Here is an 18,220-nt window from a genome sequence, read left to right on the forward strand (position 1 = left end):
TGACAGACTGTGGCTGTGACCAGAGTCACCAAAACACTGTAGCTCAGGGAAGGGCACTGTAGCACTAAAGAGCCGCCCGCTTCTTTAGGAACCCAGTTTTGTATTGTATCATCTTTAATGAGAAGCCAACAACAAATGTCTGATTTATGTTTTATTTTCCTCAACGTTTATCACATCAGCAATTTAATAATTGTTAAAATGTTAATCTTGTTATGAGGCAGTTTGTGCCAAGGTGCAAGGGTTTGAGTACTGCCTATTTACTTTATTTGGGAAGTTGTAAAACACTTATCTAAGCCTCTAGGACAGTGGTTGCTGGGCTGCTTTGGTTCAAGTTCTCACTGAGCTGATAAGGTTACAGATACAGGGAAACGTTTAGGGCAGTGGTACATGGGGAGATTAGTCGCGGGGCAATGCCATCCCACTGGCTAGAATGTAAATCTCTGGTGGGATGGCATATGCGCTGCTGCGACGTCCCACAGTCGCCCAAAGTTTCCTCTCAAGACAACTTTGGGCGAGATTGCGGGGAGATTAGTCACTTGCGACAACGAAGATTTGTCACGGGGCGACTAATCTCCCCGTGTACCACTTCCCCTAGGGTGAAGACACACTGGGCTACTAGTAGCTGCTACTTTTTCAAGGCTACTAAACTCCAGAAAATCCCTTGCCACAGACGATACTGCGAATTGCCTCTGCTAAAACACGTAGAGACAGTTATCAGTAAATGATCAACATTGTCTGTGTGTCTTCACCCTTACGCATTAGCAATTAGACCAAATACATATATGGGATGGCAAAAGTGTTCCCCCCCAGTACTCAGTAGAATAGACCTGGGCTGTCAGGGGTAGCAAAAATTTTCCCCAAATCTCACCCTAACTGGCCTTTAGGTAGAGCATACCTTCCTGGTCACTGACGTAGGCCCAACCGTTTGGGAATTGGTTGCTAGGTGTTTGCTGCAAAGAAAAAAAAAATACAAAATGCAGGAAAAATGCTTCATACTATATACAATATATACAATATAAAAGTGAGCCAGCCAATCACTTATCACTTGTATTAAGCTGAGCACAGGCCCATTCTCCTCTGGCATAAAGTGAACCCCACAGAGACTGGCAGAATGACAATATCCATGATTAATGTCATATACTGATTGTTGCTTTTAAAGTGTATGGTCTTTATATTGGCCTATAACATTGAGCTGTAACGGGCACTCTCTCTGCTCTTGCTGCCACCGGTAGTTCTTGTAATTTCCTCAGTAAGTGCACTCTGCAGCAGCCCCCGTATCGACTTGGACATCTTGCTCTTGAAGTCCTTACCCATAAAAACATAAATGATGGGATTGATGCAGCTGTTGCTGTAGGCCAATGCCTGGGACAAGTGGTCGAGACGCGTCAGGGTGGAACTACTGATGTACTCGAGAGCAATTCCGATAACGTGGTAGGGGGTCCACAGCATGCAAAAGGCCAGCACGATAGCAATAACCACCTTGCGTGTCTTTCGGCCTACGTTGGCAAAGCGTCCACTTTGTACCTTCCAGCTGAGTCGGATATAGCAGAAAAGGATAACGAGCAGAGGCAAGAAGAAGCCAAAGATCACTCGGGTTATAGTGATGGCAACGGAAGTTTCATGGCCTGAGGGTTCCACATCCGAATTATCATGAGCAAAATTATTATAAGTATAGTTGCCAAAATCATAATCCTCTTCTAAACCACTATATTCAAAATCTCCCTCCACTTGCTTGTAGGTGTAGCCGCAGTAGGTGTGGTTATTGTAATATGTGATTGTTCGGTACATGAACACGGGGAGGCACAACGTTAGGGACACGAGCCAGATGACCAAGCACAGGAGATAAGCCAGAGGCACGCTGCGGTGATTCTGGGCCCACACTGGCTTGACTACCAGAATATAGCGATCCACGCTTATGGCCACCAGAGTGAAGACGCTGGCAAACATGTTGAGGATAATGATGGAGGGTAACACCTTGCAGGAGATGGAATCGTTTGGCCAGGCGTTATGGAGGATCTCATGAGCCATCGAGAAAGGAAGAGACAAACAGCAGATAAGGTCGGCCACGGCAAGGTTACAAAACCAAACTGTATTCACTGTCCTCCTCATCTTGATACCCGTCACCCAGATAACAAGGATATTCCCAGGCACCCCCACAACGAAGGTAAGAGCCATAACTATTAGGGTCACCATTGACTCTGGGCTGTAGTGCTCCATCTGTGGGGTGCTACTGCCAACGTAGCTCCTATTCACTTCCGGTAACGTGCTGGATACCTGTAACGATATTCTGCGTCACTAAATGTGTCTAACACTAGCAAAGGGAAATGTTACATTATGGGCAGCACTGGGGGGTATTTTTGGGGTTCTGGGCCCTGTCCCTTACTGTAAATGATATTAGAGGTCACTGAGGGGTTCTGTCCCCATATAAAGGCACAAGGCTGCAGGCTGAGTTATACAGGGAACTCTGAGTATCACTCATGTATTATAAGGGATAATGTACCCCCTACTGTAAATGGTAAGGATATTAGCAGTCACTGAGGGGTTCTGTGCCCCCCATATAAAGGCACAAGGCTGCAGGCTGAGTTATACAGGGAACTCGGAGTATCACTCATGTATTATAAGGGATAATGTACCCCCTACTGTAAATGATAAGGATATTAGCAGTCACTGAGGGGTTCTGTGCCCATATAAAGGCACAAGGCTGCAGGCTGAGTTATACAGGGAACTCTGAGTATCACTCATGTATTATAAGGGATAATGTACCCCCTGCTGTAAATGATAAGGATATGAGAAGTCACTGAAGGTAATTTCTAGTATCTTTATATTTTTTTTTTTTAAGATTTTCTGGTGTACATATAGGAAATTGTATGAATGCTTAGGAAAGGTATAAGGAGCTGGAGGGCTGCCCTGATGATGTCTATGACCAGGTAGTGTACCTGAATCAGTCCATATGAAGCAGAAGACATAATAATTACCTCCAAATATGTCTGTGATCCATTTATATGTAAGTAGAAGGCAGTAGTTTCGTCCCATTCCTGATATTGCACATTAGAGGCCATACCTTCCACTCCTCAGCAAGTCTAGGCAGGGATGTCTGTGTGGAGAGCAAGAAAAGCATCAGCGAAATTTGTTCTTATACTTATCATTCCCTAACATCAGAGAATCATGGATGAAAAACAAAATGAACAGAGAGAATAGGTAGATGCAAGAAAAAAAGTTAAACCAAGGCTAAATTCTATCTTTCAGTCCAACTCCTGAGGGGAGTAATTATATATATATATATATATATATATAATGTACACATACGGGTATGGGATCCCTTATCCGGAAACCCATTATCCAGAAAGCTCCGAATTACGGAAAGCCAATCTCCCATAGAGTCCATTTTAATCAAATAATACAGAATTCTCTGTAATAATAAAACAGTACCTGTACTTGATCCCAACTAAGATATAATTACCCCTTATTGGGGGTAGAACAGTCCTATTGGGTTTATTTAATGGTTAAATGATTCCCTTTTCTCTGTAATAATAAAACAGTACCTGTACTTGATCCTAACTAAGATATAATTACCCCTTATTGGGGCAGAACAGCCCTATTGGGTTTATTTCATGGTTAAATGATTCCCTTTTCTCTGTAATAATAAAACAGTACCTGTACTTGATCCCAACTAAGATATAATTACCCCTTATTGGGGGCAGAACAGCCCTATTGGGTTTATTTCATGGTTAAATGATTCCCTTTTCTCTGTAATAATAAAACAGTACCTGCACTTGATCCCAACTAAGATATAATTACCCCTTATTGGGGCAGAACAGCCCTATTGGGTTTATTTAATGGTTAAATGATTCCCTTTTCTCTGTAATAATAAAACAGTATCTGTACTTGATCCCAACTAAGATATAATTACCCCTTATTGGGGCAGAACAGCCCTATTGGGTTTATTTCATGGTTAAATGATTCCCTTTTCTCTGTAATAATAAAACAGTACCTGTACTTGATCCCAACTAAGATATAATTACCCCTTATTGGGGCAGAACAGCCCTATTGGGTTTATTTCATGGTTAAATGATTCCCTTTTCTCTGTAATAATAAAACAGTACCTGTACTTGATCCCAACTAAGATATAATTACCCCTTATTGGGGCAGAACAGCCCTATTGGGTTTATTTAATGGTTAAATGATTCCCTTTTCTCTGTAATAATAAAACAGTATCTGTACTTGATCCCAACTAAGATATAATTACCCCTTATTGGGGCAGAACAGCCCTATTGGGTTTATTTAATGGTTAAATGATTCCCTTTTCTCTGTAATAATAAAACAGTACCTGCACTTGATCCCAACTAAGATATAATTACCCCTTATTGGGGCAGAACAGCCCTATTGGGTTTATTTAATGGTTAAATGATTCCCTTTTCTCTGTAATAATAAAACAGTATCTGTACTTGATCCCAACTAAGATATAATTACCCCTTATTGGGGCAGAACAGCCCTATTGGGTTTATTTAATGGTTAAATGATTCCCTTTTCTCTGTAATAATAAAACAGTACCTGTACTTGATCCCAACTAAGATATAAATAATCCTTATTGGATGCAAAACAATCCTATTGGGTTTAATTAATGTTTTATTGATTTTTTAGTAGACTTGAAGGTATGAAGATCTAAATTACGGAAAGACCCCTTATCTGGAATACCCTTGGTCCTGAGCATTCTGGATAACAGGTCCTATACCTGTGTGTGTATATATATATATATATATATATATATATATATATATATATATATATATATATTAGTGACATAGTTACATAGGGTTGAAAAAAGACCAGAGTCCATCAAGTTCAACCCTTCCAAGTAAACCCAGCACCCACAACCTATACTTACCAATTTATACACTCACATACATAAACTATATATGCAACCACTAATACTAACTGTAGATATTAGTATCACAATAGCCTTGGATATTCTGCTTGTATATATATGTATATGTATGTATATATATATATATATATATATACATACAATAATATCACAAAGAATGGCAGGCATGTAGCGTGTATGTACTTTTGTATAATCAATATTACACGTACCTTTTCCTCTGTCTCCTGACCATCAAATGAAAATGACTCAAATCTGCCCAAATGTTCCTTATTAGACTCCTTACTAGCCCTGAGCAGAAGAAGGGGGCTCAGATGATTCCTCGGCGGCTCCAGTTGCTCTACAGACTGAGCCCTACTACACACGGGCTATAATGACCCGGGAAGGGAACCCGCCCAGACATGCCCCTACATGTGCCACCCAGACCCCCAGTCAGGTACTCCAGACACAACTCCTAATTCATTTCCCCCTCATTGTTACACCACAAGAGCAGAGTAAGGGTTAAACACCCCCTGCAGTACCAGACAAAACAAAAGGGGTCATTTACAAACACAAGTGCAAATTGCCAAGTCTTTTTTTTTTTTTACCCATAATGCAACATTTTCCCCATAATTGTAGCATTATTTCACCCAAGTTTGGAGTTGCATCTGCCGTGGCGAAATGGATGGAATTGTTATTGCGTTTCGAAGCAGTTGCCAAGTAGTGGTAATCGCTTTGGAGGGAGTGTTCCAAAATGGCATTTTCATCCAATTGGTTGGGCCTACTGATGCCGCTCATTTTGGGGAGCTCAATAGCAATATGATTGTGCTGATAACTGTGCAGGGGTGTTTTTCCAACCATGACTTGTGCCCAGAGGAGCAAATCCCTTGCAGGACCTTGCAGACCCCCTGATGTATAACTAGGGGCTTCTGGGCCTCCCAGCAAAACCCTTGGGAACATGAAATGGGTTGGACACAATATATTCAGAACCCCCTGTGGGCCCCCTGTATCCCCCATATCAAACTGGTGTTTTGGGCACCACTTGTGGCCTGCTGTCTCTTTGTGGCCACCAATTTTCAAAATAATTCAAATATTCAGTGTCTGGGGTACCCACTGGGAAAGCCAACCCCAAGGTCCCACTACCCTGGGCACCAACAAATTGGGTGCTCCCCTATGGTGGACTGCAGGAGAACGCCACTGCTCGTCCTATGTGCAGCCATCTAAATGAATTGCTCATTAGCCAGGCAGGATGTGGATTCAATATGTGGCCAGTATTAAAGGGGTGCCGTGGCACCAACTCTGAACAACAGGAAAATGAATTACTTGCTTTTATCAGTCTAATTCAGCGGTTCTTAACCTGTGGGTCAGGATTCCTTTGGGGGTGGAACGTCCCTGTCACAGGGGTCGCCTAAGACAATTGGAAAACACATATTTCCAATGGTCTTAGGAATAATTTTATGGTTGGGGGTCACCCCAAGGAACTGTATTCAAGGGTCGCGGCATTAGGGAGGCTGAGATCCACTGGTCTAATTGAACTATATCAGTTAACGCTAAATGCTGATTGGCTGCCATGGCTTACATGTAAAATATTCTATTATCCCTACATAAGCCTCATAGATTTACAGGGCTGAATGTTCCCTCTGTATCTGTATATCTTTATTTATAAAGCGCTACTTATGTACGCAGCGCTGTACAGTAGAATACATTAATACAAACAGGGGGTTAATAAGATAATAATAGATAAATACAAAGTATAACAATAAATACAGATAAATACAGCAGCAATAAGTTAAGAGTTGAGGACACAAGAGGAAGGAGGTCCCTGCCCCGTAGAGCTTACAATCTATATGGGAGGGTAACTAACACACAAATAGACAAATATAAGTGCCAGTTCCCAGTTCAGGTGCTGGGCGAGTGCTCCAAAAGGTAGTCTTTAACCTTAGTTTTAAAAAGACTGGGGGAGGATTCTCTCCGGAGGAAATCAGGGAGGATTTGCCCAAAAAGCTCATTATTTTCATGATCATTATCAATGGTAGTTTGTTTCATATTTTTTATTACAAAATTGAATAGTGAAGTGAATGTGCTGATGTATCAGAGACTTTTCCACAGGTAAAACCTCCCATCAGCCATCACACCCTAGGGGCTACTGCCTGCACGTTCACTCCCAGTCCCATTGGCTGATTAACTGAAATGCTGCAATAGAATTGGCTCGTCGCTCACTAATGAGAAACAACCCCAGCGGGAAATCCTAATGATTCCTTAATGCCGTTTCCCTGATGTACTGGCGACTGATTAGCCGGTGAGTATAAATGGTACAGAAGGAACACACAAAGTTGTCCTTGGTGCTAACAATCCCTTTCTCCTTATTTATATGTCTCTTCTCTGACTTCCCTGTCTCCTACTGACCCCTCACTTCCACTTTCCTATTACTTTTCCTTTCACTTCCCCATAGGCAGTCTCTGCGCCTCTCTGCGAGATTTTGGGGTGTAGATACCAATACAAACTGGTGATTTTAGCTATAACAGTGGTCAAATAAACCCTGGTCAGATTGGTAATAGCCTATAGCCTGTGATCCCCAACCAGTGGTTGCTCACCAACCCTTTGGAAGTTGCTCCCGGTAGCATCAAAAGTAGGTGCTTATTTGGCTAGGAGGCAAGTGGGGATTGCATAAAACCCAGTGTAAAGCCAAACAGAACCTTCTATAGGCTGCCAGTCCACATAGTGGCTACCAAATAGCCATTTATAGCTCTAATTTTCACCCCCTTAGGAACTTTTTCCATGCTTGTGTTGCTCCCCAGCACTTTTTCCATTTGAATGTGGCTCACGGGTATAAAAGGTTGGGGATCCCTGGCCTATAGAATGCATTAGAGTTACAGTATATTTGACCAATTACACTGAGGCAGTTCCTTATTTCCACGAGATTCTATTAAATCCCTCTTTAATTCAGCTTTATACACAATTTCCCCAATATCATAGAAATGGTTTTCCTACAACAGTGAGCAGCACCACTATTTATTATGTTTTATTGTCAGGTTGAAGGGGAACTCAGCCCAAGAGAAAACATAGGGATGATAAAAGAAAATGTCATTCTAAAGCAGATATATCAATTGTTATTAAAAGCAGTACCTGCCTGTCCCTTGCTAGTCACTGCACCACCGGTTCTGACTCCTGAAACAATGTAGCAGAAGCTAGATGAGGAGTGGAGCTCGCTCCTGGAGTATTATTTCATGACTCAGAACCAGCAGTTCAGGCTGTCGGTAGCAGTGACATTTACAATACACATTACTTTCAAACCACTGAACATGATTAATGCATGTAAATTTGGAAGTTGCTTTCATTAGGCAAACTTTCCCTTTAATAAGGTCTCAGACCTGCTCTTTTTATTAATACCAGCCCTATGCTCTATATGACTTGGGCTTTCAGGACCCCGATTCTTATGGGTCTATTTTTGCAACACTGTCCACCTCCCTGCTGTTAATCCTGCCTTGGGGTGAATGTGCCAGGAGTCGTATCCTCAGTCCCATACTGGGGAACATTATTTATTTATCCAAATGTAAGTTTAGAGTTTAATACATAGAAACTCACCCACTTTCTCTTCGTTCCTATGGGAATTTTAGAAGTGTATTTATTAAATGGGTGAACTCTAGCTTTCACCCAATGGTAAATACATTTCTAAAAATCCCATTGGAAAGAATAGAAAGTGGGAGAGTTTTTCTGTGGTGAGCTCTAATCTCACATGTTAATAAATCTGCCCCTAAGTGTTAAGAATATGTCTGTACATGTAAGGCCCTATCTATGAAACCAGCCATTCTGGATGATAGTTGGCCAACAGACTAGTACATACACCTTACACCAGATGTTTTCAGTTCAAGCCCCATTTGAAGGACTGGACTTTGGTGCAGGTATAGGAAATAATCAGTCCAGCCACATTCTCAAGATCTAGAGCAGCAAATATGTTTCCCCCATATGTTTCTCACCCTAACTGACCCTCACACTGGGCTTTGGGTAAAGCAAAATGGGCACTATTTCCAACTGTCAGCCTATCAGCCCTCCCCTGCCTTTTCTCCAAGCCGGGGGTCCATCCTCACAGTTTGGGGACCACTGCCCTTATACAGCCTGGGGGTGAGGAATAAAGCCGGCACTTACCAGTTCAAGTGACGGAACCAGAACCCAAGTGCTGTACTGAGATGTGAAATGGAGCTTCCAGTGTTACACAATGAGCCTTTGTGTATATAAGGGTTTGCAAGGCATCCTTCCTCTTTCTTTACTTATAATGTGACTACATCATCAATATTTCATAAAGAAGATAACTATATTGAAAAAAAATGAAAGATTCTGCATTTTCGTTAATGGTGACCCCCATTGGTTTCTAAGGGGGCCTAACCGGAGTCCCCAAAATGACACAACGTCATTGAGATGGCAAATTGGCATTCAAACCCAATTCAGCAGCCCCCTAGTGCATTCTGTCAGCCCAGAGCACCCTTGCAGGTTCTTATTGATTACTTATTAATTCATTATTAGTGCACAAAATGAACACTAACTTACCACCTTTGCACAGCAGCAGTAGCAGGCACTGACTCACTCTCCACCAGTTGTGACTCCACTGTGAGAATAAGTTGCACCCAGGGTACAAGTGTAACTTTGAGGTGTGATGAGCATCTTGCTGGTTTCCTACTCACATCATTTCTTCTTGAAACCACAATCTGACCTCTGGGGGGCACACAGAACACTGCTCAGCAAAACTGGGCCAGATTGACAAAGGAACTGGTGGTTTCTTGCCAGTAAGTCTGACCCTGGATGGATCTAGGGAACATTAATCTACTGTGGGAGGCAGAGGAAAATGCCCTGGGAGTGCCTATATGGTGTTGATCCTGTATTGGGGTGTCTAGGTGACAGGGAGGATTGGGTAGTGGTCCCTTGACCCCGGGTATATAAAGAGCAGAAGAAGGCATGGGCTTCCTCAGCGTATGGGCGGTCATCAGCCAAAAACTGATTTTTCTAGACTAAGCCTGAATAGTATACAAAAACTGGGAGTACAGGTAACGCCTAATTTGTAGGAAATCAGTTTATTTGCAAAGCCCATTAATTCACTTGTAATTAACATAACTGTACAACTAGGGGGCGCTGTTTATGTACAGTGTATAAAACATAAGAATCTGCTGCACTGTACATAACCCAATATTTGGTACAAAGCTTTTTGAAAAACATTTAACCATAAGAAACTTACATAGCTATGGGTTATATGAGAGAGTTCACACAGCGGGCTCGCCAGCCACAATTATATATATGTTTGATGGTTTATATAAGAGTTTATTTGCAGATGTATTGGGGTAGATTAGCAGCAGGACTGGCAGACAGGAGCAGAACTGCCAATCAGTGGGGTACCTTGCTACCCCGTGCCAGGGAGCCTGTGTGATATATTCTTTAAAACCTCTCTTTCCATGGTGCCTTGCTACCCCGTGCCAGGGAGCCTGTGTGATATATTCTTTATAAACCCTCTTCCCATGGTGCCTTGCTACCCCGTGACAGGAAGCCTGTGTGATATATTCTTTATAAACCTTCTTCCCATGGTGCCTTGCTACCCCGTGCCAGGGAGCCTGTGTGATATATTCTTTATAAACCCTCTTCCCATGGTGCCTTGCTACCCCGTGCCAGGGAGCCTGTGTGATATATTCTATATAAACCCTCTTCCCATGGTGCCTTGCTACCCCGTGCCAGGGAGCCTGTGTGATATATTCTTTAAAACCTCTCTTTCCATGGTGCCTTGCTACCCTGTGCCAGGGAGCCTGTGTGATATATTCTTTATAAACCCTCTTCCCATGGTGCCTTGCTACCCCGTGACAGGAAGCCTGTGTGATATATTCTTTATAAACCCTCTTCCCATGGTGCCTTGCTACCCCGTGACAGGAAGCCTGTGTGATATATTCTTTATAAACCCTCTTCCCATGGTGCCTTGCTACCCCGTGCCAGGAAGCCTGTGTGATATATTCTATATAAACCCTCTTCCCATGGTGCCTTGCTACCCCGTGCCAGGAAGCCTGTATGATATATTCTTTAAAAACTCTCTTCCCATGGTGCCTTGCTACCCCGTGCCAGGAAGCCTGTGTGATATATTCTTTATAAACCCTCTTCCCATGGTGCCTTGCTACCCCGTGACAGGAAGCCTGTGTGATATATTCTTTATAAACCCTCTTCCCATGGTGCCTTGCTACCCCGTGCCAGGAAGCCTGTGTGATATATTCTATATAAACCCTCTTCCCATGGTGCCTTGCTACCCCGTGCCAGGGAGCCTGTGTGATATATTCTATATAAACCCTCTTCCCATGGTGCCTTGCTACCCCGTGCCAGGGAGCCTGTGTGATATATTCTTTATAAACCCTCTTCCCATGGTGCCTTGCTACCCCGTGCCAGGGAGCCTGTGTGATATATTCTTTATAAACCTTCTTCCCATGGTGCCTTGCTACCCCGTGCCAGGGAGCCAGTGTGATATATTCTTTATAAACCCTCTTCCCATGGTGCCTTGCTACCCCGTGCCAGGGAGCCTGTGTGATATATTCTTTATAAACCCTCTTCCCATGGTGCCTTGCTACCCCGTGCCAGGGAGCCTGTGTGATATATTCTTTATAAACCTCTCTTCCCATGGTGCCTTGCTACCCCGTGCCAGGGAGCCAGTGTGATATATTCTTTATAAACCCTCTTCCCATGGTGCCTTGCTACTCCGTGCCAGGAAGCCTGTGTGATATATTCTTTATAAACCCTCTTCCCATGGTGCCTTGCTGCCCCGTGCCAGGAAGCCCGTGTGATATATTCTTTATAAACCCTCTTCCCATGGTGCCTCGCTGCCCCGTGCCAGGAAGCCTGTGTGATATATTCTATATAAACCCTCTTCCCATGGTGCCTTGCTGCCCCGTGGCAGGAAGCCTGTGGTTACCAGAAAGCTATAAATAAGAAACCATGATTCTGCTGCCTGCCTTGTGGCCTCAACCACTGAAACATGTGACTTTAGGGCAGCGCTTCTCAACCTTGGGTCCCCAGATATTGGAGAACTACAGCTCCCATCATCAGTTTTTTAATTCAACAAGTCAAGGCCATGTTAGAAATCACCTTGGAGAAGGGTCCTAGCTCCTACCCCTGCCTTGGGGAAGATGTTCTGCTTCACCTGCAGCCACACTGGGCTTTGTTACATTGACCCCCCAACAACTGCCCAGCACCCCCACGATAGTGAAGCTGGGGGTATTTGAGCTACGAAGCCCCCATTGACTCCAGTAACTCTCACTCAGTGGCAGGTTTCATTTGCTGAAGAAAAGAATAAAATGAAATGCAGTAAATGTGGGAATTGTCTTTTCAAATGTGGAATTAAAGATGCGCATTAAAGGATAAATAAAGCCCCAATTACCACACCCCATCCATTTTTTTTTCAAAAAATACTCCTTTTATATAGTTGAAATGGTGGGATCAGACGCAAATGTGCTATACCCACATACTGTACTACCTAAGGAAACCAATATAGCAACTCCTACATATAAAATACAAATATAGAGAGAAGGCAGTGAGTTATAAGTGAGTTATAACTATGTACCAGTTTTGCCCCCCCATACACAGTACCCCCAATGGCCCAATAGACAGTACCCCCCATACACAGTACCCCCCATACACAGTGCCCCCATACACAGTGCCCCATACACAGTACCCCCATACACAGTGCCCCCATACACAATGCCCCCCATAGAAAGTGCCCCCAATTGCCCCATACACAGTAACCCCCATACACAGTGCCCCCATACACAGTGCCCCCAACTGCCCCCATAGACAGTGCCCCCTATACACAGTGCCCCCAACTGCCCCCATAGACAGTACCCCCCATACACAGTGCCCCCATAGAGAGTACCCCCCCATACACAGTGCCCCTAACTGCCCCCATAGACCATACCCCCCACACAAAGTGCCCCCAATTGCCCCAATAGAAAGTACCCCCCCATACACAGTGCCCCCAATTGAGACAGTGCCCCCCACCCATGCACAGTGCTTCCTTCTTCTTCAGCGGCTCCTCTGTGCATGCGTCTCCTTTCGTGTCGGTGACAGGCCCTTTTATAAGGTTGTGCCCCTGGGTACGTGTGACGTCAATACGCACGGGGCGCAACCTTATAAAAGGGCCTGTCACTGACACGAAAGGAGACGCATGCGCAGAGGAGCCGCTGAAGAAGAAGGAACGCCAACGAGGCGCTATCAAAACCGGGACTGTCCCACGGAAAGCGGGACAGTTGGGGGGTATGGAATAGACATGCTGTATTTTATACAAAGAATTAACTGTACTGGCCTATAACAAAACTGATACATGGCCCAATGGCAAATGGTGGCCAGAAATTGATGAAATATTCCAAATAAGTGTTCGATCAGGAAGTGATGTCACATAAATAAGAATCGAGGCTGTGGCCAATCAATCGCTGCATGGAATGAGGCTGTAATCTCTCTTTAACCAAAGTGCTAAATAGACTGCTTGTGATTTACACAACGGCAGGGGAAGCAATGAGAGATAATAGGGAACAGGAAGTGGTGAGAGGGAGAACAGGAAGTGGTGTGAAAAAATAAAATGCACAAGCGCCGAAACCGCACATTCATCTGCCGACATCGGCAAAATCCCAAATTGCTAAACAGGCAGATACAGGTTCATTGTCGGTGCCACGACCGCAGCCGGCGCTGTGTGTGGGATAACTAGGGACATTCCAGTAGCCATTCCCTTCCCATAACCTCCGGACAATGGAACTAAGGGGGGGGGCATTTACTTTTATTTTATTTTTTTGTATTTTTTGTGCCACAATACGATTTGGTTGCAGGAAAAAACAAAAGAAAAACTGCGATAAATCCGAAAAAAACACGCCGGCTAAAACCTGTCGAGATCATGTGGAAGTCAATGGCGGGTGTCTCTCTTTACAACTGGAAGATCTACTGCATCTTTGCTTCATGGTTTTAGAGCTTTTCCGGGTTTTTTACGATTGCATTTGTGTGACAACAATTTGTATTTATAAAGTACCAGATAAAACACCATTGTATTCTACAGAGTTTATCGGTTATCTGCTATTTAACCTGTGCCTTTTCTCCTTTTTCCCAGCCTGAATGGCTGCCCCCGGCCATATATTAATCTTTCTGAAACAAATTCTTTTAACCTATTATTTCTCCTACTCCCATGTAACTGGAGGAGTCCCAAGCCGGACTTGGATTTCTTACTATTGAGTGCTATTCTGATACCTACTGGGAGCTGCTATCTTGCTCCCTTCCCATTGTTCTGCTGATCGGCTGCTGGGGGGGAGGGGGGAGGGGGAGGGGGAGGGGGAGGGGGAGGGGGGGGGATATCACTCCAACTTGCAGCGCAGCAGTAAAGTGTGCCTGAGTCTGAGCTTTCAGCCAGCGCTACACATTAGAACTGCTTTCAGCTAACCCAGTGCTGTCCAACTGGTGGCCCGCGACCCCCCTCTGTGTGGCCCCCCACCTGTCTGGCTGCTTTGATGGCTTACTCTTGTGTAAGCATTAAATGGTATCAGTACTGAGATTAACTGCCCCCCCTGCATGGTTCTCACCTCAGATTCAGGCTGTAATCAGGCTGTATTGTTTAAATATGTAATCCCCTGTACTGTTCACACCTTTTAATCTCTGCATTGTTCCCCCCCTGCAGTGTTCACACCTCAGGCTCAGGCTGTAATCACCCCCATTGTTCCCCTGTTCCCCCCTCAGGAGCAGTAGAAACCCACAAATAATCCCTGCACACTACAAAAAGAACATATACTGAGGTGGTACTGCAATTAAAAAGTTTTTAAATATATAGTTATTGTGCAGACTGTAGGAGCAGTGCCAGCATTGTGTCACTGTATGCTGCCTGTGTGTGCCGTACACACAGGCATCATAGGGCAAGCAGAGTATGGCACACACAGGCAGCATACGGCAAGCAGAGTATGGCACACACAGGCCAAGTATGGCACAAACCAGCCAAGAATGGCACACACAGTGAAAGCATGGCACGCAGGCAGGGTAGGGCAGGCAGAGTATGGCACACACAGGCAGGGTAGGGAAGGCAGAGTATGGCACACACAAAGGCAGGGTAGGGCAGGCAGAGTATGGCACACAGGCAGGGTAGGGCAGGCAGAGTATGGCACACACAGGCAGGGTAGGGCAGGCAGGGTAGGGAAGGCAGAGTATGGCACACAGGCAGGGTAGGGCAGGCAGAGTATGGCACACACAGGCAGGGTAGGGAAGGCAGAGTATGGCACACACAAAGGCAGGGTAGGGCAGGCAGAGTATGGCACACACAGGCAGGGTAGGGAAGGCAGAGTATGGCACACAGGCAGGGTAGGGCAGGCAGAGTATGGCACACACAGGCAGGGAAGGGCAGGCAGAGTATGGCACACACAGGCAGGGTAGGGAAGGCAGAGTATGGCACACACAGGCCGGGTAGGGAAGGCAGAGTATGGCACACGCAAAGGCAGGGTAGGGCAGGCAGAGTATGGCACACAGGCAGGGTAGGGCAGGCAGAGTATGGCAGGTTTTTGCTGTACTACAACCATTAATATGGGTATGGTCATGTGATAACATTGGTGTGGTTTCAAGTGGGTGCGGTTTCAAAAAGGGGAGTGGTCAAAACTGGCTTCCATTATCGGCCCTCGGTACAACAGAAGTTGGACAGCACTGAGCTAGCCTATTGTTTCTCCTACTCCCATGTAACTGGAGGAGTCCCGAGCACAATGCACTGAGATGGCGCCTACACACCAATATTACAGCTACAAATACATTTGTTGGTACAAGAATAAAAGGATAAATGGCAGAGGGAATTATTTGCTGTGTAACAGTGTCATTTAGAGATAAACAGTACCCCATAAATATCATGGCAGTGTCTCCTTAGGGAAGTGGTAAACTTATATAAATCTATACTGTTCTGATGTGGGAGCTGAATGGATTTGTTGGAATCTATTCCATCTGTTTCAGAATATTAATGCCCCTTGATTCCCACCAGTGATAGGCTCTCCTGTCACTGCCTGGGAGAAACCCTGGGTTACCTATTATTATAGGAGTGTGTGTGTGTGTTTTAGCAGAGGCAATTCTCAGTATTGTCTATGGCAGGGGATTTTCTTTAGTATAGTAGCCGTGACAAGTAGCTGCTACTCCTTGTTTGGTAATGATTCTACTGTTTCCTTTCTAAGCAGTGCATTACTGAGAAATGGGTTTTCTCTTTAGCGAAGTTCAGTATAAGGGCTGATGGGTGAGCGCTGTTATAGTTCAACAACACCCACTGAGTTCTTAGCTGTACGGTGCCAATTTCTCAGAATGAGAGGTTTTACTCTTTTTGCTTTTTATGGTTTATGTGTTCCGAGGGGTATTTTTTTCACCTCTGCACAGACACGGGGGTGCTCGCTCCAAGTCTGCTAGAAGATTTTTGCATGATGCCCCAATGATGTACAATCCTCAGATTGATGCTTTTTGGAAAGAAATGCAGGTGTGGGTATGCCCATGGTGTTACCTGGTGCTGGATTAGCCCCCCTGTCTAATACCTCCAAGGTGCTCAATTTTGCTTCTAGCTTTTGCACCAGTGCTCTTAGGAACCGTGGGCAGGCTGTTGCGCCAGTGCTTTGTGGGGCTGTGCCCTGGCTGTTGTGCCAGTGCTTTGTGGGGCTGTGCCCTGGCTGTTGTGCCAGTGCTTTGTGGGGCTGTGCCCTGGCTGTTGTGCCAGTGCTTTGTGGGGCTGTGCCCTGGCTGTTGTGCCAGTGCTTGCAAATTGTGCTCCTAGTCTTGCACCAGTGTTTATGGGACTTACCGTTGGTGATTTTTGCCAGGGTTTCTAAGCAAATCAGAGGGTTTTTTAACTGGCTTGTAGCAGCTTTTGCATGGTAGCAGTTTTCTGGTTTTAGTGTTTATCTGCAGGGGCTGGCCTTGTTAGCAGTTTTCTCATACGTGTATGAGCTGTTGTTGTTTGTAATATAGTCTGTCCCAGAGGTTATTGTGCGGTAGCTGGCATTGGAACCAGTTATACATGTAATGTTTTTTGGCAACATACATATGTGGCCGTTTTTGTTTGTTTCTTTTTTTGTTTCCATGTGCCACAGCCGGCTAGGCCAGTGTTTGCTGGTACTTGTGTGCTGGGTTTTCTTATGCTGGGTTGGGCCCCAGTGTTGTATGTTGGTCAGGTTCACACGTGGTAGCAGGTTGGTGAGAACTGTTTTTTTTAACTGGAGCTGCTTGAATGGCAGCTGGCTGTGCTTGTACACCTGTATGGCTTATTATGTATCAAGCTTGGTTTGACTTTAGAATTGTTTGCACTTTGCAGTTGATTTTTTGCTTACTTTTTGGGCTTTTACACCAGACTGTATCTGGCTTTTGCAGTTTCTGGCCCATGTCTATTTTAAAGTCTGTGCCAACAAGTCCTGTTCTGTTGCAGCAGTACGGATTGATGGTTTGCACTGGGCGTTATGTTGTCATTCATTGTATTATTGACTTGCTGTCTCTTAAACAAGGACACTGGCCGAACCCACAGGTCCTGTATGTTTTGGGCCAGGCATGGTAGTATTTCCTATGGTTGGAATTTGTTTCAAATTCACTGGCGGTTAAAGCATTAGCACTGAATATTCTTTTCTATGATTTATAGAGCCTTTTTTTATCTACTTGTGATTAAAAGGGATAATATTAATTCCCACTCCTGGTTAGACTGGGCATTGCTTGGTAGGTCCAATGTGAACTGACATGGAAGAAAATGGGAATTTCATACTTATTGCTGTAAATTCTATTTCTTCCACGTCCCGACATATCAGTATGGAGATTATCGTGAGTTTCTGTACTGCGTTGACATACTATATACACTCGAGTATAAGCCGACCCGAATATAAGCCGAGGTACCTAATTTTACCGAAGAAAACTGGAAAAACTTATTGACTCGAGTATAAGCCTAGGGTGGGAAATGCAGCCGCTACTGCTAAGTTTTAATAATCAAAATAAATATCTATAAAATGACATTAATTGAGGAATCAGTGGGGTATATGTTTTTCAATATTTATTTCAAAGAAAAACAGTAAACTAGCTCTGTAAGCGGAGAAGAGAGTCAACAAAAGCAATATGAGTACTACCCCATGCTCATTGCACATTGGCAAACTGGCAGCAGACCCAGTCCCGGAGGAGATGTAAGAGGAAATAAGTATTGCTAGTGGGAGCCTAGGCCAGGGAACTGGAGGGTCTGGTTGCGGGGGGCCTAATTTGCACACAAAGAAGAGAGGGTGCTAGTCTGGAGGGACCCATGGCACCCGAGTCAAGTATAAGCCGAGGGCGACTTTTTCAGCACATTTTGGGCGCTGAAAAACTAGGCTTATACTGTTTAACAGTGGT

At 44.5% G+C, this 18,220-nt stretch overlaps 1 protein-coding gene across 1 annotated transcript; it reads right to left on the reverse strand.

Annotated features, from left to right (window-relative positions):
• Positions 1 to 138: 138 nt before the first annotated feature.
• c3ar1 (complement component 3a receptor 1) lies at positions 139 to 5,397 on the reverse strand. The gene is made up of 3 exons (XM_002941206.5): positions 5,095 to 5,397; positions 2,976 to 3,094; positions 139 to 2,274 (listed from the first exon to the last, which is right to left on the reverse strand). The coding sequence occupies exons 2-3, from the start codon at positions 3,057 to 3,059 to the stop codon at positions 1,180 to 1,182; spliced, it is 1,179 nt and encodes a 392-aa protein (XP_002941252.1). The 5' UTR covers positions 3,060 to 3,094; positions 5,095 to 5,397; the 3' UTR covers positions 139 to 1,179.
• Positions 5,398 to 18,220: the final 12,823 nt, after the last annotated feature.

This window comes from Xenopus tropicalis, chromosome 7, assembly GCF_000004195.4.
Source record: "Xenopus tropicalis strain Nigerian chromosome 7, UCB_Xtro_10.0, whole genome shotgun sequence".
Taxonomy (NCBI): Eukaryota; Metazoa; Chordata; class Amphibia; order Anura; family Pipidae; genus Xenopus; species Xenopus tropicalis.